Source organism: Eptesicus fuscus, chromosome 21 (genome assembly GCF_027574615.1).
Source record: "Eptesicus fuscus isolate TK198812 chromosome 21, DD_ASM_mEF_20220401, whole genome shotgun sequence".
Taxonomy (NCBI): domain Eukaryota; kingdom Metazoa; phylum Chordata; class Mammalia; order Chiroptera; family Vespertilionidae; genus Eptesicus; species Eptesicus fuscus.
Window position 1 is genome coordinate 13,327,234 of NC_072493.1, and position 25,531 is coordinate 13,352,764.

Below are 25,531 nucleotides of genomic sequence, written 5' to 3' on the forward strand. Positions count from 1 at the left end.
TTGCATGTCCCCCCCGCCCCCCACTGGGGATTGAGCCCGCAACCTGGGCATATGCCCTGACCAGGAATCGAACCGGTGACCTCTTGGTTCCTGGGTCGATGCTCAACTGCTGAGCTACACCCGGCTGGGCCACATTAACTTTTAAAAAGTGGAACTAAGTATAGCTCTATAGAACCTAGAAGAATATCAGTGTTTTACCCAGGGCCAGCCTATATGGTGGGGGAAAGATTGTAGAACAATGTCTTTACATAACAAAAAGAATATAAGAACAAGAAATAAGATTAGATAATTCAGACTATTCCTCCTATTGAAGACATTTAAAAAGTAGGGTGATATATGTTCTTAAAAGCGTAAGAGAGATAATGAGCTGGTGAGGAATTTCTAGCCCAAACTCTAAGAAATAGCAAGAACTCATATAGGTAAATCTAGCATTTAAGCTCACTTTTACCCTAAGGAGTTTTAGGGTGACAAGTATAGAAGTCCAAGTCCAGGATCCATCATGGTGAGAAGTATGAGAAACGACCACACATTCCTGCTCCCTCCCCCCATATATTACAATGAAACCCTGAGCAGGATACAATATTCAGGGTAAGGGTAAAATAGAACTAAACCAGCCCTTTTACTAACTGGTAATCCAAGTTTGCATTATCTGGGTAGTCTTGGGAACCTCAAGCTTTGAGCTTGGATTAAGGTGATCCCAAACTAATAGTGCCTCAGGCCCCTGGTAGAAGCAAATAAAAATCTGATCTGGAAAAGATACCTTCATGCAAGAATTTAAATCATTCCTACATATAGTTTTTCAAATATAATAGATAGCCAAAACCAACCCCCAAAAAAGGAAATAAGACAACACAAGAATGAGTAGAAAAAATAGACAACAAACACAGACTCAGAAAAACTAGGTATTGGAATGTACAGATGTAGCCTATAAAACAACTCTGTTTACTATGTTTAAAGAAATATAAAATAAGCTAGAAATTATCTGCTTATAAAAAAGTGACCCAGCAGATTTGAAAAAGAACCAAATAAAATTTATAGAACTGAAAACTAAAGCAATTGAAATTAAGAATGCATCAAACAGCAGATTAGACACAGATGAAGAGAATGTTAGTGAACTTAAAGATAGATCAGAAGGAGTTATCCAGAATTAAGAAACCAGACCAAAAAATGATGAAAGAGTAAGAAACAAAGTGGACAAAGTGAAAAATTTCTGACACATATTTATTTAATCAAGAGTCCCAGAAAGACAAGAAAATATTGGACACAAACAATGTTTGAAACATTTTCCATAAGACACAATTCGCTGACTCAAGTGTAATAAATATAGAACACGATAATAAGAAATCCACAAGACATAGTAAAACTACAGAAAATCAAAGACAAATGAAAAATCTTAAAAGCAGCCAAAGGGAAAAAAAGACAGATTATCCTTGCAGGAGTCACAGATTTCCCGCTGACTCCTCAAAAGCAACAACAAAATATGGAATACAATCGAATACCATCAATATTCTGCCAACTTCGAAATTTATACCCAGCAAAAATACCCTTTAATAATGATGATGAGCCTGGCTTGTGTGTGGCTCCGTGGTTGAGAGTCAACCTATGAACCAGGAGGTCACGGTTTGATTCCTGGTCAGGGCACATGCCCGGGTTGCAGGCTTGATCCCTAGTATGGGGCATGCAGGAGGCACCGATCAATGATTCTTTCTCATCATTAATGTTTTTCTCCCTTTCTCCTTCTCCCTTCCTCTCTCTGAAATAAAAAAATATATATTTAAAAAATAATACTGATGATGAAGCCCTGACCAGTGTGGCTCAGTTGGTTGAGCGTCATCCTATGCACGATTCCAAGTCAGGGCACATACTCAAGTTGTGGGTTTGATCCCCAGTTGGGGTGAGTGCAGGAGGCAGCCAATTAATGTTTCCCTATCATATCTATGTTTCTCTCTCTCTCTCTCCCTTTCCCTTCCTCTCTCTCTAAAAAATTAAATAAAAATATGTTTTTAAAAATAATGATGATGAAATAGAGGCATTTTCAGACAAAAACTGAAAGAGTTCATCATTAGTAGACCTAAAGGAAATTCTAAAAGATGTACTATAAGTTAGAAGAAAATGGTCTTGGGGAAGAGAAACCTGAGATAAAAAAGAAATGAATGGCAAATAAAGTGGATAAATTTAAATGAACACTGTATAAAAAATATCTTGTGGGTTTTAAAAAATAGCATTAAAATCTATAATAGTATACATAAATCAGGAGGGATTAAAAGGAGTAAAGTACTTTAAGGTATTCAAATCATCCAAGAGAAGAATTAAGTATTGATTAATTTTAAAATTGTGTAAGTTAAGAATACATATTGTAGTTTTGGAAATAATACTAAAAGTATAGAAATAGTGTATAGCCGAAACCGGTTTGGCTCGGTGGATGGAGCGTCGGCCTGCGGACTGGAAGGTCCCGGGTTCGATTCCGGTCAAGGGCATGTACCTTGGTTGCGGGCACATCCCCAATAGGGGGTGTGCAGGAGGCAGCTGATTGATGTTTCTAACTCTCTATCTCTATCCCTTTCTCTCTGTAAAAAATCAATAAAATATATTTAAAAAAAGAAACAGTGTATAACTTATAAACTAGTAGAGGGGTAAAATAGACAAATAAAAATATAATAAATCCAAAAGATAGCAAGAAAGGTAAGAAAAAGAAACAAGGAATAGTCAACTAATACAAAAATTCAAGAACAAAGGAAGTCAGAATGTCCATTTTCAACCAGAAATGCTTTACAGGGCAGCTCCTCACAAAAGCAGAAAAGAGTTTGTTGACCACAAAGGGCCCCAGGACTGAGACATCTCCTTTTTCTCCCAAATCCCATCACACCTAGATCTCTCTGATCAGTATGGCGAAAAATACTCAGTGAGCAAAATATTTACCATCTTCCTGATGATTATCACTTGGCATCTCTCTTCTTCCCATTTCTTGCATCTAAAAAGAAGTTTGAAAGTTTAAGAGAAGGTGAGTTTACTACACCAGGCATTCAGAATATTTTTCTATTAGTGAGCAAGACCATCCTTGCAGACTAGGGAAAGAGGCCTTCAGGCAAAGGTCCAGGTTTAAGCCCATTTTAAAACTGTCACAATGCCCCGATGGTATGGCTCAGCGGTTGAGCGTTGACCTATGAACCAGGAGGTCACGGTTCGATTCCTGGTCAGGGCACAGGCCCAGGTTGTGGGCTGGACCCCCAGTGGGGGTCGTGCAGGAGGCAGCCAATCCACGATTCTCTCTCATCATTAATGTTTTTACCTCTCTCCCCCTCTCCCTTCCTCTCTGAAACAATAAAAAATATATTTTAAAAAAATAAATAAAACTGCCACAATACAAAGAGGTTCCAGAGTTGCTTTGGAGTAGGTAAGGAGACTCCTTGAAAATACAAAATATCCTTAGATAGTAAAAGCCATACCAGTGAAATACTATATATTTTCCTTCTTAGATAACTCAGCATAGAAGTCAGATGGTGCCACCCTTTCCACCTTTATTTTTTCTTTTTGAGGAACCCCCACACTTATTTTTACCTTCTAATAAAGCTGAGTATTGACCACAGGAGCTACTGGGAGTCAATTAATAGGCTGAGCATTAATCTGAAGCATAATTAAGCAAAAGATGATACAAAAATAGGAAGCCATCTGGGGTTTGCTTTTTAAAACTCATCTTAAAGTATTTAGTATATTTTTCGTAGTTATGCAAAGAAAGAAATCCCACTTCCTATTTCTTAAATGAAAAAGGATACACAGCAAGCTATTCAATTTCCTTTTTTCTTTCACTTCAAGAAGTAATTTTTTTTAAAGTTGGGTATGTTAATCTAAAAAGAGCTATTTAACTTTAACTGTAGATTGGAGTAACCATTGTTTCCATTTTTAAATCAATACTAAGATATTAAAAATGGTAACTGAGATAGTTTCTAAGTCACCCAAGTAGAATTCCCAAAAACAAAAAAACCAACTAAATGCTAATCTGTCTTTTTATAAGATGAAGTTATATACTCAAACTAAAAAAATATTACTAACTTTTTACTAGTTCAGTGTTGATTACCCAAATTGTGGATTAATCAGAGCCTTTAATTCTATTCCTCCTTCTTCTGGCTATTTTCAGCAATTTCATTGATCATAATATATTAAAAAAAATATAGACAAAAGGAGAAGTTGAATGTAAGGAAGTCAATTCTGTATTATATTCACTCTTACAAATAAGTCTTACATAATGGTTGTATTCTCCCTCCCACCAATGTTTTTCAACTTATTTAAAAAATTTCCCCCATTTCTATTTTTATCTTTCTATTGCCCACAACTTCTATGCCATCTATATCTATATCTATATCTATAGATTTTTTTTTTTTATTGATTTCAGAAAGGAAGGGAGAGGGAGGGGGAGTTAGAAACATCAATGATGAGAGAGAACCGCTGATTGGCTGCCTCCTGCATGCCCCCTACTGGGGACTGAGCCTGCAACCTGGGCATATGACCTTGACCAGAATCGAACCTGGGACCCTTCTGCAGGCCGACACTCTATCCACTGAGCCAAACCAGCTAGGGCTTCTATGCCATCTTTACCTGTTTTCTGTTTTGTTTTATTTTGTTTTGGTTTGGTTTGGTTTGTTCCAATGAAGAAGTAGCACTGGGAAAGCCAGCTTTGAGATGTAAGATTCAGTAATTAAAAGGCAGAGGTAGGAAATTTAAGAACAAGGTAATAGGAGATGGAGACTGGGTAGAGAGAAGACATTGAAAAACCAGCCAAAAATTATAAAGCTGTATCCCTGTGTGAGGGCCAAAATACCTGGCATAAAATGTGCTAAAGTTACATGTATAAATATACCACATTTGATAACAGGTTAGTGGGGAGAGGAAAGGGAAAATTAAAATTAACGCAGAAGGTCCTCTGCATCCTGTCCTGATTTTTCCTGTTTAAGGGTCTAAAATGCCCTGATCAAACAAGTCTTATTAGATCTTCAGAAATAATTGAGAGTCCACTGAATTACTTATCACTGACTAGTCAATGCATCAGCAGGAAAGTGAATACGTTACCTGTGTCCCCAGTGGGAAAGGGTCTGATTTCTGATCTGGTATACTGTTGCTTTGGGTTGCAGAACTGCTCGTGAGGGAATCCTTTATTTCCCGGTTGGGGAAGGGAATAAACAGTCCTTTGTTTGAGTCTGTGTTAAAAGAAAAGGCATACAATGGAGCACTGACCAGACATCAAAGGCAACATATCGGTGGAAAGATACTAGGAGGGAAGTCACAAGATTGAGAGCTAGTTCTTGTGACACTACTTGGAAACCACATGTACTTGGGCAAATTGCTTAACCTCTCTGAATCTGTCACCTCGATTGTAAAACATTATGATAAAAACCTAACCTGTCTCTTAGGGTGAGGTGAAGTTAAAACAAGATAATGGGTATGAAATGGCTTCATAAATTATGAAAGGCTCAATAGAAATTAAGAAGAAGGCAAATGTTATACACATTTCTTAAGTGAATAAACAAATTGGACTTCATTAAAAATGTTATATATCTAAAAACAATATCCACAGAGTAAAAAGTTATTTTCTATTTCCAGAAGATAAGTTATGTGGATTTATGAAAAAAGAAAATTGGCTTTTGGTTGAGCAATTTTAAAAGTTTCACTCAAAGGGATGGACTTTGAGTTGGGTCATAAAGGAAGGGTAGGATTTTTTAAAAATATATTTTTTTATTGATTTCAGAGAGGAAGGGAAAGGGAGAAAGAGATAGAAACATCAACGATGAGAGAGAAACATCGATTGGCTGCCTCCTGCATGGCCCACACTGGGGATAGAGCCTGCAACCCGGGCATGTGTCCCTGACCAGGAATCAAACCGTGACCTCCTGGTTTATAGGTCGACGCTCAATCACCAAGCCATGCTGGCTGGGTGAAAGGGTAGGATTTTGATTAAAACATTCCAGCAGAAGGGACAGCATTAGTTCAGGGGCAGAGGAGGGAGAAAGGAAGAACTATTTGAGGAAGAGGGAGTGGTTTGGTTTGATTGAAGCATTGGACATTACAGTTGAGAAATAGATAAGGTTACAGGTTAAGGTGAAGAGACAAACTGCAGCCAAATTTTAGGGGAGGCTTGTATGTCAGACTATTGAGTCTTAATTTAGTAGGTGAGTGGGAGCCATGGAAGTTTTTGAGCAGGCAAGTATGAGTACCACAGCTGAGTTTTAAGAGAATTAATCTGACAGGAATGTACAAAATATACTGAAGGAAGAAGAGACTGGGAGGCAGCACGGTATAATGGCTAAGAGGACTTTGGTGACAGATCAACCAGAGTTTGCATCTCACCTCTGCCACTTACTGTATAACTAGAGCAAGTTATTGCATGTCTTTGGTTCTCAGTCTCCTCATCTGTAAAACAAGGATAATTATAACCACCTTCAAGGTTGTTGTGAGGATTAAATGAGATAATGCACAGGGCCTGGCCCAGCATCTGCACTCAGTAAATGATAGCTACTAAGCTTACTTGCTAAGAAACTATTAAAAAAGGGAAAGGAAGGATTGTCAATTATGGATCATACTATGAGTATGAACATTCAGCTGGGCTTTAGGGAAGAAAGCAACATCAACTACTAAGGTGCTGAGCCTGAGGAATGGGAAAGTGGTGGTAACAGCTGGAGGAAAGGGGTTCATTTGGTTTTTTAACATGTTTAGCTTGAGGGACTGGAAAGTTATCCAGTGGTGATTCTAAGTATATATTGCTATTTGGTCAACAGAAATGGGGGACTGGTGCAGAGAGAGACTGATACAGTTTGTCAAAACTAGTCCAATACATTTAAGAGTCATCTACAGGGAGGAAATAAAGCAAACTGTGGAAATAGATCAGATCTATAAGGGCAAAAAGTAGAGAAAGAAGAGTTTAAAGGCAGGCTAGATATGCTTATTTTAGGAGTATGGGGAAAGGGAGAGGAATCTTCGAAAGAGACAAAGGTTATGTGGTTAGAAGTGTCAGATGAGGATCCAAGATAGTGGAGTTTCCCTCCCTTGTCTAAATGGTTGATGGGAAAGCACTGTTTTGAACAACTGAGCTAGTGAGAGCTATTTTTCAAAAAGTTTTCTCCTAGCCTGTGGCAGGACCATTAACATGGCATAACCACATTAGTCATACTGAATTACCAACAGTGCTTACAGACAAAACTCTCCAGGGATCTAGCACAAACATAATTTTCAGTGAAAGCAAAGCTCCTTAATGCTTCAAAATAACAAAATAAATTTTATAAAAATCCAGGCAACAGCTGGAGTTTCTAAGAACCTTTAGAAATGGGCCATGTGTCTAGTAAAGCAGTTTGTTCTCAGCAGAGATTGTATACTATAAAACATTTTAATTCATGGAGTGAATCTTTGTGTGTGCTAATGATGTAATATGACATAGGTAAAATTTAATTCAGCTCATACGAAAAGACCAATTATGCTTCAATGTATCTTTGTCTTTCTGGAAATAGATATATAAATATTTTCACCTAAAAAACGACAGGAAGGTAGTATGCCAAATTAACTGGGATTCTCTTTAGGGAAAAGGTTTATGAGTGATTACAATATTGTTCTCCATGCTTTTCAATATTTTTCAAAATTACTACAATATAATCAATTATGAAATATTTAAAATGCTATTTAAAATGAAATAAAGAAATGCATGGTCCATGACCTACGTGCATTGAGACTTCCAAGAAAGGAAAATAAAAATCATACCTCACTATGGTTTATTTTACCATTAAATACTATAAAAATGACTTGTCAATAAATGTCCACATGGATAGATAAGTCAGGAAAACAAAAGACTATATGTTACAAAGTGAAAACCCTTACTACCTAAACTACACAGTCCTAAAATACTAAAGTTATTGCTGGAATTTTAGGATTGATTTTTAGAGTTTGTATATAATTCCATAGATCCTTCAGAGGGAGAGAGGCCTCAACACAGAAGAAAGTTTTCTCAAGTAAAAGGTCATCTGATGAGTGCCAGGTTAATCCACAAGGATCCATTGCATGCTATTTCTCCAGTGGAAAGCTTTCTCCTAGCCTGTGGCACTATCATTTATGTGGCATAACCCCTTTAGTCATATTATATTACCAACAATGCTTACAGGGAACACTCCCGAGGAATACAGCACAAACACAGGAGATTCTGCAGCTGCAAAGGTTCAACGTGGAAAAGCCCAGAAGGCCCAGTGTGAGCTGCATTGATGCAGATGAGTCATGGGTCTCTGGCTAATGAATCAATCACCTTGGCAATGCCAAGGGGCCCATGGGGACTGGCAATGCCATTTTTAGGGTGTTCTAATGATGTAAAGTGATATTAATGAAATTGAACTCTGAGTGCAGCTCGTGCTTTGATGGGTTCTGGCTTAGGCCTGCTCAATAAATAGGGTCCTTCTGGCAGTGAAAGAAAGGAGGAAAACAGCCAGTAAATCTTGTATTTGCTTCAAATCCATGTTATTTCTCAACTGTTTTGTCTTCATTTACCCAAGATTGGCCACAAATGCCGAAATAACTAATGTTTTAATCATTTGTGATGAGAGAGAGAAAGCTTACCAGTTTCAATCCTATTATCAACATCAGCACTGACTTTTGATGCAGAGCTCTCATCTGTCACACAGTTTTTCATGGTCTTCTCCCTAGAGCTGCCGTGTAGAATAATTTATTTAAAACTCAAACGGTTTCTGAGATCACCAATAAATGCTATTTAAAAAATACTAATTCATGGTGATTTCATTTAAAAATATTTCTTGTTGTTGTTGTTAATCCTCACCCGAGGATGTTTTTCTATTGATTTTTAGAGAGAGTGGAAGGGAGGGGGAGAGACAGAGAGAGAGAAACATCCATGTGAGAGAGATACATCGATTGGCCAGGGCGAGAGATAGAGCCTGCAACCCAGGCGTGTGCCCTTGACCAGAATTGAACCTGGGACCCTTCAGTCTGCGGGCCAGTGCACTATCCATTGAGCCAGTGATCTCATTTTTAAACTGATAAGAACAGATACTACACTTGATCTTAGCCAAAAGGCCGAAAAGCAATGTGATCTCATTTTTTAAATGCTCTAGAACATATTAATTTCACAAAATTTCAGTTAAAGCCGTTTTTTTTTAAAGTCATATTTTTACTGGGAACATGATACAGAAGGACACTTAAGCTCAGCCTTTAAAGTATGAAAGCCAGAAAATTCAGAACTTAGGCATTCTGTCTTCTTTTTTTTTTTTTTTTTTTTTTTTTTTTTTTTTAAATTTCTTTATTGATTAAGGTGTCACATATTTGTCCTCATCCCCCCATTCCCATCCCACCCCTCTCCCCACGCATGCCCCAATCCCCTGTTGAACTTAACCGTTGGATAGGCTTATATGCATGCATACAGGTCCTTTGGTTGAACTCTCCCCCTCCCCCCCACCCTCCCCCTACCCTCCCCTATCCTCCCTCTGAGGCCCGATAGTCCGATCGATGCCTCCTTGCTTCTGGTTCTGTTCTTGTTCCTCAGTCTATGTTGTTCATCATTTCCCCTAGATGAGCGAGATCATATGTCACTAGATATATACTAATAAGCACTGAATGTGAGACGAGCAATAATAGTTATGCTGACAGGCAAATGAATCAGTCTGTAGCGAGCTTCCCCCTGGACCAACAGTTCTTTTGAGACTCAATTTCAATGTCCAGTAGTTCCTTATGTGTACATGTCAGCACTGACCCCCCAGCTCTGGATGGTGGACAAATGGCGGTAACGGAGGTCCGACTCCCTCTGGTTTGGTCTCGGCCGAACCCAGGGGCACGGCGTCACCCGGACTAAGGGGCACGTGGCCTCACCCATACCCAAGGGGCGCGTGGTCTCACCCGGGCCTGGGACCCAGCCTCACCCGGATGGATCCAGGGGCACACGGCCTCACCCGGACCCAGGCTCTGGCTTCACCCGGACCCAGGGACACTTGGCCTCTCCCAGACCCAGGGCCACTTGGGCTCACCCGGGCCTAGGTGCACGAGGCCTCATCTGGATCCAGGGACACATGGTCGCACCCGGACCCAGGGACGCTTGGCCTCTCCCAGACCCAGGGCCACTTGGGCTCACCCGGACCTAGGTGCACGAGGCCTCATCTGGATCCAGGGACACATGGTCGCACCCGGACCCAGGGACGCTTGGCCTCTCCCAGACCCAGGGCCACTTGGGCTCACCCGGGCCTAGGTGCACGAGGTCTCACCCGGATCCAGGGACACATGGTCTCACCCGGACACAGGGACGCTTGGCCTCTCCCAGACCCAGGGCCACTTGGGCTCACCCGGACCTAGGTGCACGAGGCCTCATCTGGATCCAGGGACACATGGTCGCACCCGGACCCAGGGACGCTTGGCCTCTCCCAGACCCAGGGCCACTTGGGCTCACCCGGGCCTAGGTGCACGAGGCCTCACCCGGATCCAGGGACACATGGTCTCACCCGGACACAGGGACGCTTGGCCTCTCCTAGACCCAGGGCCACTTGGGCTCACCCGGGCCTAGGTGCACGAGGCCTCACCTGGATCCAGGGACGCATGGTCTCACCCGGACCCAGGGACACTTGGCCTCTCCCAGACCCAGGGCCACTTGGGCTCACCCGGGCCTAGGTGCACGAGGCCTCATCCAGATCCAGGGACGCATGGTCTCACCCGGACCCAGGGACGCTTGGCCTCTCCCAGACCCAGGGCCACTTGGGCTCACCCGGGCCTAGGTGCACGAGGCCTCACCCGGATCCAGGGACACATGGTCTCACCCGGACACAGGGATGCTTGGCCTCTCCCAGACCCAGGGCCACTTGGGCTCACCCGGGCCTAGGTGCACGAGGCCTCACCCGGATCCAGGGACACATGGTCTCACCCGGACCCAGGGACGCTTGGCCTCTCCCAGACCCAGGGCCACTTGGGCTCACCCGGGCCTAGGTTCACGAGGCCTCACCCGATCCAGGGACACATGGTCTCACCCGGACACAGGGATGCTTGGCCTCTCCCAGACCCAGGGCCACTTGGGCTCACCCGGGCCTAGGTGCACGAGGCCTCACCCGGATCCAGGGACACATGGTCTCACCCGGACCCAGGGACGCTTGGCCTCTCCCAGACCCAGGGCCACTTGGGCTCACCCGGGCCTAGGTTCACGAGGCCTCACCCGATCCAGGGACACATGGTCTCACCTGGACCCAGGGATGTTTGGCCTCTCCCAGACCCAGGGCCACTTGGGCTCACCCGGGCCTAGATGCGCGAGGCCTCACCTGGATCTATGGACCCCTGGCCTCACTCGGACCCAGGGGAGCGCGGCCTCCCCCAGACCCAGGGGCGCTTGGCACCTCCGCAAGAGTCCCGCCTCTCCCCGCAGGCATCTGGGTCTCCCACGGGTCCCCAGAAGCTGGATTTCAGTGTGATGGAGAGCTAATCTCCCCTAGGTTTGGAACAAAAGCCCCTTTCCCCCGCCACCAACCAGACCCACGCGCCTCCACACCTCATCCCCTCCGATTTCGCTGGTTTCCTCTTCCCTCTTAGCTATAAATCTACCATTCAGCCATCTCTCCTGTAGTTCTGGATGGCAGAGGCTCTGTCCTCCATTCGTGCCCCTGAAATTGCTGTGCGCGGTGGAGTTCGCAGTTCCTTTGTTTAACTTAGCCGCCTTCTTGATTCTCCTCTGTCAAAATGGCTTAAAGGGCTTGAATGTAAGATGAGAACTCCTAAGAATCCTCCAAATCGGTGTTGGCAGCCTCCGGGGCCTCGAGGATCTCACTGCGCAGTTCGGCCAGGTCGGTGGCGCGGATGCGCCCCTCCTGCAGAAAGATGGTCTCTTCCTTCACAGAGAGCCGCTGCGCCGAGTCCGCGGCCGCCGCCACAGCAGCTGCTGCGGCGCCCACGAGCCCATGGCCCCGGCTGCGGTGCTGACTGAGAGGAGCAGCCGCCCGGTCTGGGGAGACGCGAGCAGCAGTCGCCACCCTCACTAGTCCATGTTCCAGTTGTATTTCCGAAACTGCCATGTGAGGCAACACATCAGCCTTCACCTCCGCCGTCATCTTTTTCGAATTCCCCAATTTGTTCTTCTTAATCCCTTGAATTCAGTCAACTCTACTGAGGTCTAGTGGCGCCGGGAGGTGCACGGAGAGGGCGCCCGGGCCTCCGTCCGGTGTGCGGGGCGCGCGGCCCGCGGAACCAGGCGCGCGGGGGCCTCGCGGCGGGGATGGGCGCTGGGCGGCCGCCGGGCTCCGGGCGCCGCTGCCGCCGCGGCGTCCCCAGTGCCCCGGGCCGGGCGGCCTGCGGGGGCGGCGCAGTTGCGAAATTGAGTGAGTATCTACAGTTAAGTCTTGATTGTTGTTGGTGTCACTAGGAGGAATTGTCCTCCAGGCCAATTGTCCATGAGGACCCTCTTTGTCTATATAGGAAGAGTTGCTGTGCAGGAGACATGAGGCTCCTGTGTCTGTGTCCCTCTGTATTCCTTGCAAACACCTCTGAGAGAAACGCGCCCTGGAGTTTCGCCCGCTGCCTGGAACTGGGTTTCAATGTAGTTGGAACTGGGTCTCAGCGCAGTCTGGCGCCTTTGTCTCCTTCCCAGCAGGGCCATTCAGTGGCGCAGGCAACAGTCCCTCCTCTGCGCGCCCTCCCGTGTGCGCCCCTGGAGCCGCCGCTCCTCTGTGCCTCTGCCCCACAGGCCAAATTCATTCCCCCAGCATGTGCCTGGCTTCCCAGGGTTTCGCCCGGAACTGGGGTTCAGTGCAGTCGGAACTGGGGTTCAGCACGGTCCGGAGCCCTTGTCTCCTTCCCGCTAGGGCAGTTCAGTGGCGCAGGCAACAGTCCGTCCTTTGCGCCCTTTCCTGCGCGCGCCTCTGGAGCTCTGCCTTCCGCCGCTCCTCTGTGCCTGCGCCCCACAGCCCAGATTCATTCCCCCAGCCTGCGCCTGGCTTCCCAGGGTTTCGCCCGGAACGGGGTTCAGTGCAGTCGGAGCCGGCGCTCAGCGCAATCCGGAGCCTTTATCTCCTTCCTGCCAGTGAACGCCGGCCAGGCCGTCAGCCGCCCCTTCCTCTCCGGCTCCATCCTCCCCGCAGGCGCGCGTGCTCGTGTCTCCGTCCGTTTCTCCATACCTCAGGCTTTTGCGGCTCCCCCGACTGTCCCCGTGGCCTTCTCCTTCTCCCCAGCTGTGGGCATTTCAGTCCGCCAGCTTTCCTGTGGTTCTGGACGATGACCGTTCTGACCTCTAGTTGTATTTTTGAAATTGTTGTGCCCGGCTGCGGGTTAGGTGTTTAACCTATGGCGCCATCTTGGTTTCTCCCATTCTGTCTTCTTGATACAGACTTAGGTCTGAATGATTTTGAGGAAATAAAATATTTTCTTTGGAATTAAAAACTCAAAACACAGAAAGGAAGGTTTTGCTGCCAAGAATTATAATAGAGACAAACAGCCATTAATTAGAAAAACAGACATGAAAGGCAAGTAAGTGTTTGCACTTCACTGATGTACTAAGTTAAATTGAGAAGTACAGTAAGCAGACAACCTAGACTATGAGCCAGGCACTTTATACCCACCATTTCATTTAATCATAAAAGCTCTCCTGTGATCTATTATCCCCATTTTATGGGTTCAGGGAACTGGGACTCAGGCTTAAATATTATTTTACCAAAGATTGGAAAGCTTGTAAGATAATACTTAGTAACATTTTACTTCTGGTTTTGCAATCATTATATGGTAACTAAACAGAAATATTATGGCACTAATTATTTGTCTTAGTAGAAAGTTTATTCTGTTGTACATTAATTCATCTCTGTATTTCTATAGGAAGCAGGGTACCCCAAAGCATTTAAAATAGGAATTACTTCACAAAATACATATGTACAAATAATTTTAAAAGAAATATTCCATTGCTTTCTACTGCCGGGTAAATTTTACTCTATATAAATTAAGCTCAATAAACCTGACTTTAAAAATAGGAAACTAGCCCTGGCCAGTGTGGCTCGGTTGGCTGGAGGGTCATCCTATACACCAAAGGGTCACAGGTTTTATTTCTGGTCAAAGCACATACCTTGGTGGCAGGTTCAATTCTGGGTCGGGGTATGTATGGGAGGCAACCAACTGATGTTTCTCTCTCTCTCAAAATCAATAAAAACATATCCTTGCCGAAACCGGTTTGGCTCAGTGGATAGAGCGTCGGCCTGCAGACTGAAAGGTCCCAGGTTCGATTCCGGTCAAGGGCATGTACCTTGGTTGCGGGCACATCCCCGGTAGGGGGTGTGCAGGAGGCAGCTGGTCAATGTTTCTCTCTCATCGATGTTTCTAGCTCTCTATCCCTCTCCCTTCCTCTCTGTAAAAAATCAATAAAATGTATTTTTAAAAAAATAAAAACATAAAAACATATCCTTGGTGAGGATTAAAATAAAAATAGGGAACTAAAAAAAAGGGAAATACTATAAAATAAATATATTTTTATTATTAATTTTACTATTATGTAACATATACTATTATATATTATTATTTTATAAAAACACACACACATACATATACCTAAAACTAAAAGGATATTTACCATAATATAATTAGTGTTTATTTCTGAGTAGTGGGATTATGAGTTACCATTTTATTCTCTGTGTTTTTTGTGTACTTTACAAATTTTCAATAATATGCATGTATTACTTTTATATTAAAAAAATACTAATAGATACATCTACATGTTCCACATGTAGACACACAGATGTCTAGAAGGATATACACCAAACAATGCTAGTAGTTAACTCTTGTAGAACATGGAGTGAGTTTGACTTTTCTCATTTAACATTTCTGTATTATTTAGATTGTTTGTATTTAACTTCTATTTCTCAAAAATTGTAAAGCCTGCCCTACCCGGTTTGGCTCAGAGGTTAGAGTGTTGGCCCACGGACTGAGGGGTTGAGGGTTCAATTCCAGTCAAAGGCAAGTACCTCATACCTTGGTTGCAGCTCAATCCCCAGCCCCGGTCAGGGCATGTGTGGGAGGCAACCAGTTGATTTGTCTCTCTCACATCAATATTTCTCTCTCTGTGTCTCTCCCTAAAAATCAATGGGGGTGGGGGATGAATATCCTCAGGTGAATATTAACAAAAAATAAAAATAATTGACAAGCCACTCTTTAAAAAGCATGGGCTTTGGGTCAGAAGATATAATACCTTATTTTGATAGGCTTTTAGTAACAAAGAGTAGAAATTCTACCATTCAGCTACTTGAGAGCTTCAAAGTCTATTTACTTTTGGTTTTGTAGAGAAATGCTTCCCTTATTATCCTTTAACAAATTTATCTCTAACAACCATGCCCATGGTAACGTAATGCTCCTAATTCAATAGAAAAATACCATGTAATGATCATAACTCTACCAAGAAAGGGTTTGTAAGCATTTGTAGGGATTGTAAGTTATCTCACAGTATCTCTATCTATAAGATTTGAAAACATCTCTATCTATAAGATTTGAAAACAACTTTAGAGAATTTACAATTATATTCAAAGCAGACTCAATAGTTTAAGAAAGCAGAAATGTTCCCACTGAGGGCCAGATTCTCATTTCAGATAAATCTCATTATGTTAATAGATACTTCTATTCCTGATCTGAGGACTCTTAAACTTAAGATTTCTGCTAGAAAATGAAAGTTAAACAGGAATTCACTATTCCTTATGTCCAGAACTAAACTAAAAAAAAATTTTTGTAAAGAATCTTCTTACCTTTTTTCCACCTCTAAAAGAAAATTTTCACTGTTGCCCAGCTGACTAAAATGCAGCTTGGCAGCTTTTCTCTCACTTTCTCGTACGGCTCGGTCATCTAGAGGCAAAAACCGTGATCTAAGCATGTTTCTTTTTTGGAATATATAGTAATGAGTCAGAAAATCCTATTCAAAAAGTAAAAACTAAAGACCAGTCTTATCTTTTGTTAGAGACAGGTCACAAAATAATGCTATTATGTTGTCACTGGGGCAAGTAGTAACTCAGGGAGATTGCAATGGATGCCATGGCAACAACTGCCACATAGGTGTAACTAGCCCTGCAGGAAAGTAGAGCTTGGGACGCAAACAGCCCAAATGGCCCAATCTTTAAAGCTGAAAGTTACACCATTTATGAAAGACTTCACTTCATTTCTCTATAATAACTTTCCCAGGAACATGTGAAATCAAATTTTATATCAATAAACGTATCCTCAGCAGTAACATTATAAAGAAATACAGACTAGCTCATTTGAAAGGAATATTTATTGTTCCTTGCCATCTAAGCCCCAAAGAGTTATATTCATTTTCTATTGCTAATACAGTTGCAAACTTGGAGCACCTGGAAAAATAAATCTCAATCTGGAAACTTTTTGTTGGGGAGGAAGTAGTGGTGAAACCATCAACTGAAGAAAACTAAAGCTGGAAGTAACTGATAAAATCATAGATTGTCATTCAATAAACAATAAAAGGACTTGTTATACATCCTGCCAACAAAAGTTGCATAAATATTGACTAATAAACAAATATATCCTGCCAGTGCACACTCTGGGCCAACATCCAAAAAGTTAAGAGGCAGCTGGTTTAAATAAGATTCTGGGGCAAAGAACAGGGGAGGAGGGTCTCACCCAATTTCTCCAGAGTTTGTAGCGTATACACAGCAAAGAGCCTATAATCTGTATCTTTCCTGACAACAGGATTGAGTCTCAAATCTAGTTCTTTGAGGAAGGGTAAAGGCTGTAGGCGGGATACCTCCACTAATGAAGGAATGTTGTTATAATATAAATTCAGGTCTTGGAGTGAGCATAAGTACTGGATGCCCTGCAAGGAAAAGACCACATTATGAAACTGCACATTGGTAAGGACTAGGAATCTCACAAATAAAGGTGGAAATATATCTATTACTTTCCATCCTTAAACATGTAACCCGAGTCACCAATGAGAAAAGCAGGGTTGAAACTCCCATTTAGTTGCCTGAGAATAAGAATACTGTACCCGGCTGATGTAGTTCAGTGGTTGAGCGTCCACCCATGTACCAAGAGGTCACTGGTTCAATTCCCAATCAGGGCACATGCCCAGGTTGTGGGCTCAATCCCTGGTAGGAGGCAGCCGATCAATGTTTCTATCTCTACCCCTCTCCCTTCCTCTCTCTAAAATCAATAAAGACATTTTTTTTTTTAAAAGACTACTGCAGCCCATGGGCAATGGATGTTCTATACATTAAGTAATTCACAGATCTCATACATCGCCTCCTTTACAAAATCTGACATTTAAATAGCTGCAATCAATTCTCTACTTCTGTTGCTCCCTGATCACTCTCCCAATCCAATCCTTCCCAGTGGCAGACAGGCCAAGTGACTTTTACATTTCTCTCACCCTTGCCACAACCACACTCCTGACGACAGAAACACCTCAATTTACAAGAGGAAGGGAAGTAGGCAAAAGAGATGGTTCTAGAAGAGAAGGACAGTTGGAAAAGAAAACAATGCTATCTACAGGTCTAGACTAGTCTGGAACCCCTCTTGTCCTTGTTTCCCCTTCCAGAATTACTGCCCCACACAAACAAGTTCTTCCTTCTCCCGTTCTCTTCCCGTGGAGTTAGCAACCCCCCCTCTCCATTTATCTGGCAACAATAGAATCAGGACGAGAAACTTAGAGGAAAAGCCACAATCTTCCTCCTTTGCTGAAACCTACTACTGAAAATATCTGTTTAATGTTCAGGTATTTGACTAGTTAGCTGCTTTTGCCCAACACTAAGTTTCAGGATAATACTTCAAAACATGGACAGCTATAATAACAAAAGCATAATATGCAAATCGACCGAACAGCCGAACAGTGGAACGACCGTCAGGATGAACTTCAGGTCGAAGCAGGGGCTGCGAGGGCCAAGGCAGCTGGGGCTGCGAGGGCCTACTCTTGCATGAATTTCATGCATTGGGCCTCTAGTATATGTATAATCACATACTTTTAGTAATAAAAATGCTTACCATAAAAGGAAATCTGTCATTGGAAGTTATTTCAGAAAGGTAAAATTATTTTCTACCATGTATTTATAAAATGATGTTTTTGTTCTTCTCTCACTTTAAAATTATGTTTTTCTCATTGCAGGAAATATAGAAAACTCAAAGATATGTACAAAACATTTCTAAACAGAAGCCTGTTTACACTTCGTTGCATTTTTTTTCTGGCTTTTTCAATTCCATTAACTTTTATACTGTGAAAGGGTCCGTGGTGAGAATCGTTATTGATGCCTTTGGCTCCACTCTGAGGGAATACACCATTAGGACTGTCTTTAAGTGTGTCTAATGCCCTGGCTCAAGTAATCTTTTAATGTATCTCAGCATAAAAGTCAAGGAAATTACTTCTAACCTCCTCTCACTTTTACTAGTTGGCATGAATTCATATTCTCCAAAGTTACAATAGAAATAATCACAAAACGTATCTCCCCTGCGAAAACTAAGTAAAATGATTCATAGTTAATAGAAATTAATATACGAAAATAAATCAGATACAAAAGACTATAGAAAACTAACATTTACTAAGTGCTTCCATTCGAAGCGCTGTACCAATAGTCTTATATATGCTATATAAATTACATGCACTAATTTAATCAATCTTCAAAATAGTTTTATGTCCATTTACAAAAGTGAAAAAAGAGATTATAAAAACAAACTACAGCCGAAACCGGTTTGGCTCAGTGGATAGAGCGTTGGCCTGCGGACTGGGGGGGTCCCGGGTTCGATTCCGGTCAAGAGCATGTACATTGGTTGCGGGCACATCCCCGGTGGGGGGTGTGCGGGAGGCAGCTGGTCGATGTTTCTCTCTCATCGATGTTTCTGGCTCTCTATCCCTTCTCCCTTCCTCTCTGTTAAAAATCAATAAAATATATTAAAAAAAAAAAAAAACTACAGCAATGCTCACTCATTTTTTTTTAGCCTAAGAAAGAAAAAAAATACATGTGAAAAGAAAAGACCTAAGTAACTCTGTACTAATACTTTCTGAATCTTGTGGGCCAAATATAAAATGGCTGCTACCAAATAGTCTAAAGCCCTAGGTCAACTTGGAGTTTCTGCTTTTACAGTCCTAGTTGGAAATTTGATCTTACTTGGACTTTCTCTTTTTTAGGGCACTTAGTTTTAGACCTTGACATTGAGTCTGGCTTCTGTTATTGAACAAATATCCCCTACGAAGTGAAAAATTGGCAGAATAATCCAGGAGATTGTGAACTAATCCTATCTAGCATCTGAGAGTCTTTCATCTTCTTTAGTCTTGCAGAGAAGGGCTTTATCATGACAGGTACACAGCTGGGCAAAATGGGAACATGTGGAAGAAACACCACTTGGAGGTCTACCTCAAAGGAAACAAAACTTCCATCTCTGTGTGTGCATGCTTATGTCTATAGAACTCTTTTTGGGTGTTTATTAATCTTCACACTCTGCTCAAACCTCCCCTACACACACACTTTCCTGCACTGCCCTCTGCTCCACCATTCTCTGACCTGGAAATTTTTGTTTTCAAGACCACCATTTCCTCTTCCTCCTTGGAGAAACTCACATGTGTGTTCTCCATGTGTGTTCCATGTACCAACATCATCAGAAACCCCTGAGGTATGTCTTGAGCCCAGGCCAGACCTACTAACTCAGAATCTCTCTTGAAGGAGGGACTAAGAATCTGTAATTTTATAAGTGCTCCTCATAAATTTTGTATACACTTTAAAATGTGTATTATTGCTCTAGAATATAATAATTTAATATGGTTTTCCCTGAGTATAAAAGAAAATTTTCCCAATATTTTATAATATAATTTTTTCAAACATAGAACTAAGTTGAAAGACGTTTACAGTGAATAATAAAATTTAGTTTGGAAACATTTAAAAGGAAGATCAAATACTTTTCTGTCTACATTATCTATCTATTTCTTCCCATTTAAAAAAAATTAATAAATTGGGCTGAACTGACTGATCAGAGAATACAGAACTTACCTTCAGGCTAGTGATCAAATTTCTTGATAAATCTAAGGATCGGAGGTTTTTAAAATTTCTGAAGGCATCACCAATGGAGTGGATTTTTCCAGCATAAGATCCCTGCAATGAAAGAGACTCCACCAATTCTGAAAAGAGACCATCAGTAGATACATTATGCTCTCTGCTTGGATCAATAGTAGAGTCAGTGAAAATAGGACTTCCTTCCTCCCATATCCCATCTGTGAAGGGCCCTACATCCAAGGCTCATAAGAAGATTGGATCTTTCTTTTAAAAGCAGCAATACAGTATAATACAGTCATTAAAAACCTTGTTTTTACAAAACGCTTGGTTTTTTCTAATTACCCTGTGGATATAGTAAAAGTCTCTAAAAGTTCTCAAAACACAATTTAAAAAGAAATTCAGAAATATCATTGCTAGGATTCAGCCCTGTAGATAATACAACATTTTTCAAGGCATATAATATATACCACAAGGATGTCAACTGCAGAAAGGTTAGGGTAGTTGGAAAAGAAAAGAAAATGAAAATTGTCAAAGGGTCTAACAGCAGAAGAGTAGAAATAGATGTCCTAAAGAACAGTACATTGATATAATGGACAATGGACTAGGTCTGTGACCTTGTGCAAGTCACTTCTCTGTGCATTAGTTTACTCATCTGTAAAATAAAATAATAACAGTACTTGTTCATAAGATGTTGTAGGATTAGAACAGTACCAGACACATGGTGAGTGCTATATATGTGTGTTAATTGTTGTTATGCAGTTATTAAAAAGAATGAGGTGTATTTATAGATGCTCATATGGAAAGATCTCCAAGACATTAAGTGAGAGAAAAGGGTGCTTACGTGTGTGTGTGTGTGTGTGTGTGTGTGTGTGTGTGTGTGTGTAACTGCATTTTAAAGGTCTTAAGGTGCTGGAGCAGTCTGGGACCTATAAATTCTAGAAAGTAATAAACTGAAGCTCCCTTTCAAGACAAAACCTATTCCAGGGAGAAATTAATGGGAGTAGAATTCACATTGAATGGGACAGAGAAACAGGCTCAAAGGAAAGAGAAAGACTAGATACAAGTGTGGGAAGGAAGCAAAGATGGCAGATTTCAGGAAGCATAAAGCACTTTTTTTTAGGACTTTGTGAACACAGCAGAAGAGATTATCTCCAAAACCTTGAAACTAGAAAAGCTATTCTCATCCAAATGTATAGGAAAACTTACTGCACTTAAACAAAGAGCCACAGAAAAGAATGACAGTCAAGTTTTATATGAGGTTATTAAAAGAAAAAAAGAACATTAAAAAAAAAAGAATATAATAACATCCTTAAAGAATGAAAGCACTCCAGAAAAATATGTGGAGGGAGGAACCAAGATGGCGGCAAAGTTAAACAACTAAACTGCCGCCTCGCACAACAATTTCAAAAATACAACTAAAAAACAAAACGTCTACCACCCAGAACCACGGGAAAGCTGGCTGAGTGGTAGATTTATAACTAAGAAGAGAAGGGAGCGCAAACTCTGGAGAGAGCTGAGGTACGGAGGCGCGCAAAGAGGGGTGGCGGCGGGCGACTGGGTGCACGGCTTTTCTTCAAACCGAAGGGAGACAAACTCCCGATCACTCTGAACTCGTTTCTGGGGACACACAGGGGACCCAGATGCCTACGGGGAGAAGCTGGACTCTCGGCCATCGGTCAGAGAGTGAGAGTGACTTTTCTGCAGAGGTGCGCCCAGCAATCAGGGTTTGCTGCGCTGGAGCGCGGGACACGGGGACTTGGAAACATGGAAAGGCAGAGAAGGCTGAAGGCAGCCATGGCCGTTGGCCACGCCCCAGCCTAGTGACGCCCTGAGACCCCGCCCTGCCCTGAGACCCCTCCCCACACATTCTACAAACCCGCCCAGGCTCCACACAGCGGCCTTTACATATAAATGGCCTGTTCTGTGGCAGCTCAACCAAATTAACTGCAGCTCCAGTCAGACTGCTCCAAAACCGCCCAAGCAAAGAGGAGAAAACTGTAGCTCTTGCTGTAGCTCCTGCTGGGAGGCCTCAGACCTGCAACCCATTGGAGATCCAGACACTAGGGTATCTAGTGGTCGGTGTGCATGACACCAGATTTCAACCACTCTCATAAGGGACACATTCAAGAGGCAGACTCAGTGAGCACCAAAGCCCTACTGTGTCTCCAGCACAGCAATTCTTCCGTTATAGACACAGCAGGTCCTCACAGCCAATTGGCCTGGAGGTCAATTCCTCCCAGTGTACCAACAGCAATCAAGGCTTTTAACTACACCAAGATTTTCCACTCAGCCCACAAAGGGGTGTACCAAGAGCGACCACCTAGAGTGATTGGGGAAGCTGAGCTACCGGCCCCTATAGGTCACTGACCAAACAAAGCCACTCCATCAACACAGGGAGGCAGCCAAAATGCGGAGACACCGAAGTATGTCACGAGTAGGAGAGATAGAGGAAAGCAAACTAATGGACGACACAGTGTTCAGAACCACATTTATAAGGTTACTCAAGAATCTTCTAAAAACCGCTGAGAAACTTGAAGAGACCTTCAAGGACCTTAAGGAGAATACCAAAAAAATGGAAAAGGACCAGTCAGAAATTATGCATACACTGTCTGAAATAAAGAATATACAGACACTCAACTGTAGACCACCGTACCTGAAGAGTCAAACCAAAGATCTGGAATATGAGGAAGAAAAAAACACCCAACCAGAGAGGTGGAAAGAAAGAAGAATCCAAAAGTGTGAGGATAGTGTAAGGAGCCTCTGGGATGGCTTTAAGCGTACCAATATCTGAATTTTTGGGGTGCCAGAAGAAGAGAGAGAGAGCAAGATACTGAAAACCTATTTGAAGAAATGACAGAAAACTTCCCCCACCTGGTGAAAGAAATAGACTTACAAGTTCAGGAAGCGCACAGAACCCCAAACAAGAGGAATCCAAAGAGGACCACACCAAGACACATCATAATTAAAATGCCAAGGGCAAAAGACAAAGAGAGAATCTTACAAGCAGTAAGAGAAAAACAGTTAGTTACCTACAAGGGAGCACCCATACGACTGTCAGCTGATTTCTCAACAGAAACTATGCAGGCCAGATGGGAATGGCAAGAAATATTCAAAGTGATGAATAGCAAGAACCTACAACCAAGACTACTCTACCCAGCAAAGTTATCATTCAGAATTGAAGGGCAGATAAAGAGCTTCACAGATAAGAAAAAGCTAAAGGAGTTCATCACCACCAAACCAGTATTATATGAAATGCTGAAAGGTATTCTTTAAAAAGAGGAAAAAGAAGAAAAAAGTAAAGATAACAATTATGAACAACAAATACATATCTATCAACAAGTGATCCTAAAAGTCAAGTGAATTAAAAATCTGAGGAACAGAATAAACTGGTGAACATAATAGAATCAGAGGCATAGAATGGGAGTGGATTGATAATTCTCAGGGGGAAAGGGGTGTCTGTGTTGGGGGTACGGGAAGAGACTGGACAAAAATCATACACCTATGGATAAGGACAACGGGGGGGAGGTAAGGGCAGAGGGGGGGTGGGAACCGGGTGGTGGGGAGATATGGGAGGGGGAAAAAGGAGACACAATTGTAATAATCTGAACAATAAAGATTTATTAAAAAAAGAAAAAAAAAAGAATGAAAGCACTCCAGAAAGTAACACCCAAAAAACAAATGAAAACTGTAAGTTAATATCTCAAAACAAGCTAAAAGATATTGTGACAAAATATAGGAGTTCTCAAAGTGTGGTTCTCTCTCATCATTGATGTTTATATTTCTCTCTCTCCCTTTCTCTCTGAAATCAATAAAAATATATTTTAAAAAAACTATGGGGGCCTTATATCAAAGCAGTAGCATCAAACTTCATTCATAGTCATTGTATTCTCTTTTTTTTTTTTAAGATATATTTTTATTGATTTTTTACAGAGAGGAAGGGAGAGGGAATAGAGAGCTAGAAACATCGATGAGAGAGAAACATCGACCAGCTGCCTCCTGCACACCCCCCACCGGGGATGTGCCCGCAACCAACGTACATGCCCTTGACCGGAATCGAACCTGGGACCTTTCAGTCTGCAGACCGACGCTCTATCCACTGAGCCAAACCGGCTTCGACCATTGTATTCTCTTTTTTTATTCAAAATGCTTTATTTTTAGAACCATCATAGTTAATATATACAATATATAAATATATGTGAACATACGTCTGTATGTGAAATAGTCTTCTACTTGTATTTTGTTAAGGGTTTCTATTGTTGCTTAATTTTTAAATCTGGAGTAAATTTTAAATTTTATCATATGTCTTGTTAGCATCTATTAAGATGATTCTGACTTTTCTCATTTGACCTATTAATATTATATAGTTGATTAAAAAGAACTGAAATATTCTTAGAGTATACCATGACAAGGTGAGTCACTGTATTCTTCACCATCATATGTTTGCAGTTATACACTTAAGAAGCCAGTTATACACTTAAGAATGCCCTCTCTCTTTCCCGCTCCCTTCCTCTCTGAAATCAATAAAAATATATATTTTTAAAAAGAATGCCCTTGAAAAAGCAGTAAAAATGGTTAGTTTTATTATATCTTGACCCCTGACTACATGCCTTTTTTGTATTGTGTGACTAAATGGGAAGTATGCATGAAGTACTTCTGCCTCATACTAATATATGGTGGATATCTTGAGGAAAAACACTTGTGTGAATTTTGAGATGCCAGCTGAACCAGTCACTTTTTTTATGGAACACCATTTTTACTTGAAAATACAAAACCTGACAAATTATGGTTATTCAGACCTAATATCTGACAGAAATTTTCTTAGAAATAAACAAAATGAGTGAGCCTGTCACTTCAATAAAACAACCAATAGTACTAGTAATTATTGTTAATTATAACATTTGAGCTTCCAAGCAAAAATTAGAATTTTGGAAAACTTATATTTGCCACCATGAGCTTAACAGTTTCCCAACATTTAAGACTTTTAAAATTATATTGGTAATTATATTAACATGATTTTAATATTATATAATGAAATTTATCAATATTTGGAAGATCTAATATCTCAGTCAGTTAATATTTTTCAAATGACCAGTGCATGATCTTATAAAATCATGCCTGGATCAAAGATCCACTTAAATGCATATGGAAAAATGCTCAAAAATGCAGAAAGATGCAAATTAAAATGACACCTGTCAGAATGGCTACCCATTAACAAATCAATAAATGAGAAGTGCTGGTGAGGATGTGGAGAAAAGGGAACCCTAGTACACTGCTGGTGGGAATGAAGACTGATGCAGCCATTATGGAAACCAGTATGGAGTTTCCTCAAAAAATTAAAAATGGGAAATAAGAAAAAAAAAAAAAAATTTAAATGGAACTGCCATTTGACCCAGTGATCCTATTTTTAGGAATATGGTATATCCTAAGAAACCTGAAACACCAATCAGAAAGAATATATGCATCCCTATGTTCATAGCAGTGCTATTTATAATAGCTAAACTCTGGAAATAGCCCAAGTGCCCATCAGTAGATGAGTGTAAAAGATGTGGTACATTTACACAGTGGAATACTATGCAGCT

At 41.7% G+C, this 25,531-nt stretch overlaps 1 protein-coding gene and 1 pseudogene across 1 annotated transcript in view; both read right to left on the bottom strand.

Moving 5' to 3' along the window:
• Positions 1 to 25,531, bottom strand: part of LRRC36 (leucine rich repeat containing 36) — a 45,489-nt gene that overhangs the window by 16,370 nt on the left and 3,588 nt on the right. Inside the window, exons 2-7 of the mRNA XM_008139902.3 lie at positions 19,950 to 20,077; positions 16,597 to 16,789; positions 15,714 to 15,810; positions 8,584 to 8,672; positions 5,065 to 5,192; positions 2,920 to 2,971 (exon numbers count right to left, since the gene is read on the bottom strand). Coding sequence (XP_008138124.2) covers positions 2,920 to 2,971; positions 5,065 to 5,192; positions 8,584 to 8,672; positions 15,714 to 15,810; positions 16,597 to 16,789; positions 19,950 to 20,077 — 687 coding nt within the window. The remainder of the gene's footprint in view (positions 1 to 2,919; positions 2,972 to 5,064; positions 5,193 to 8,583; positions 8,673 to 15,713; positions 15,811 to 16,596; positions 16,790 to 19,949; positions 20,078 to 25,531) is intronic.
• LOC114230961 (U2 spliceosomal RNA) lies at positions 8,973 to 9,066 on the bottom strand (annotated as a pseudogene).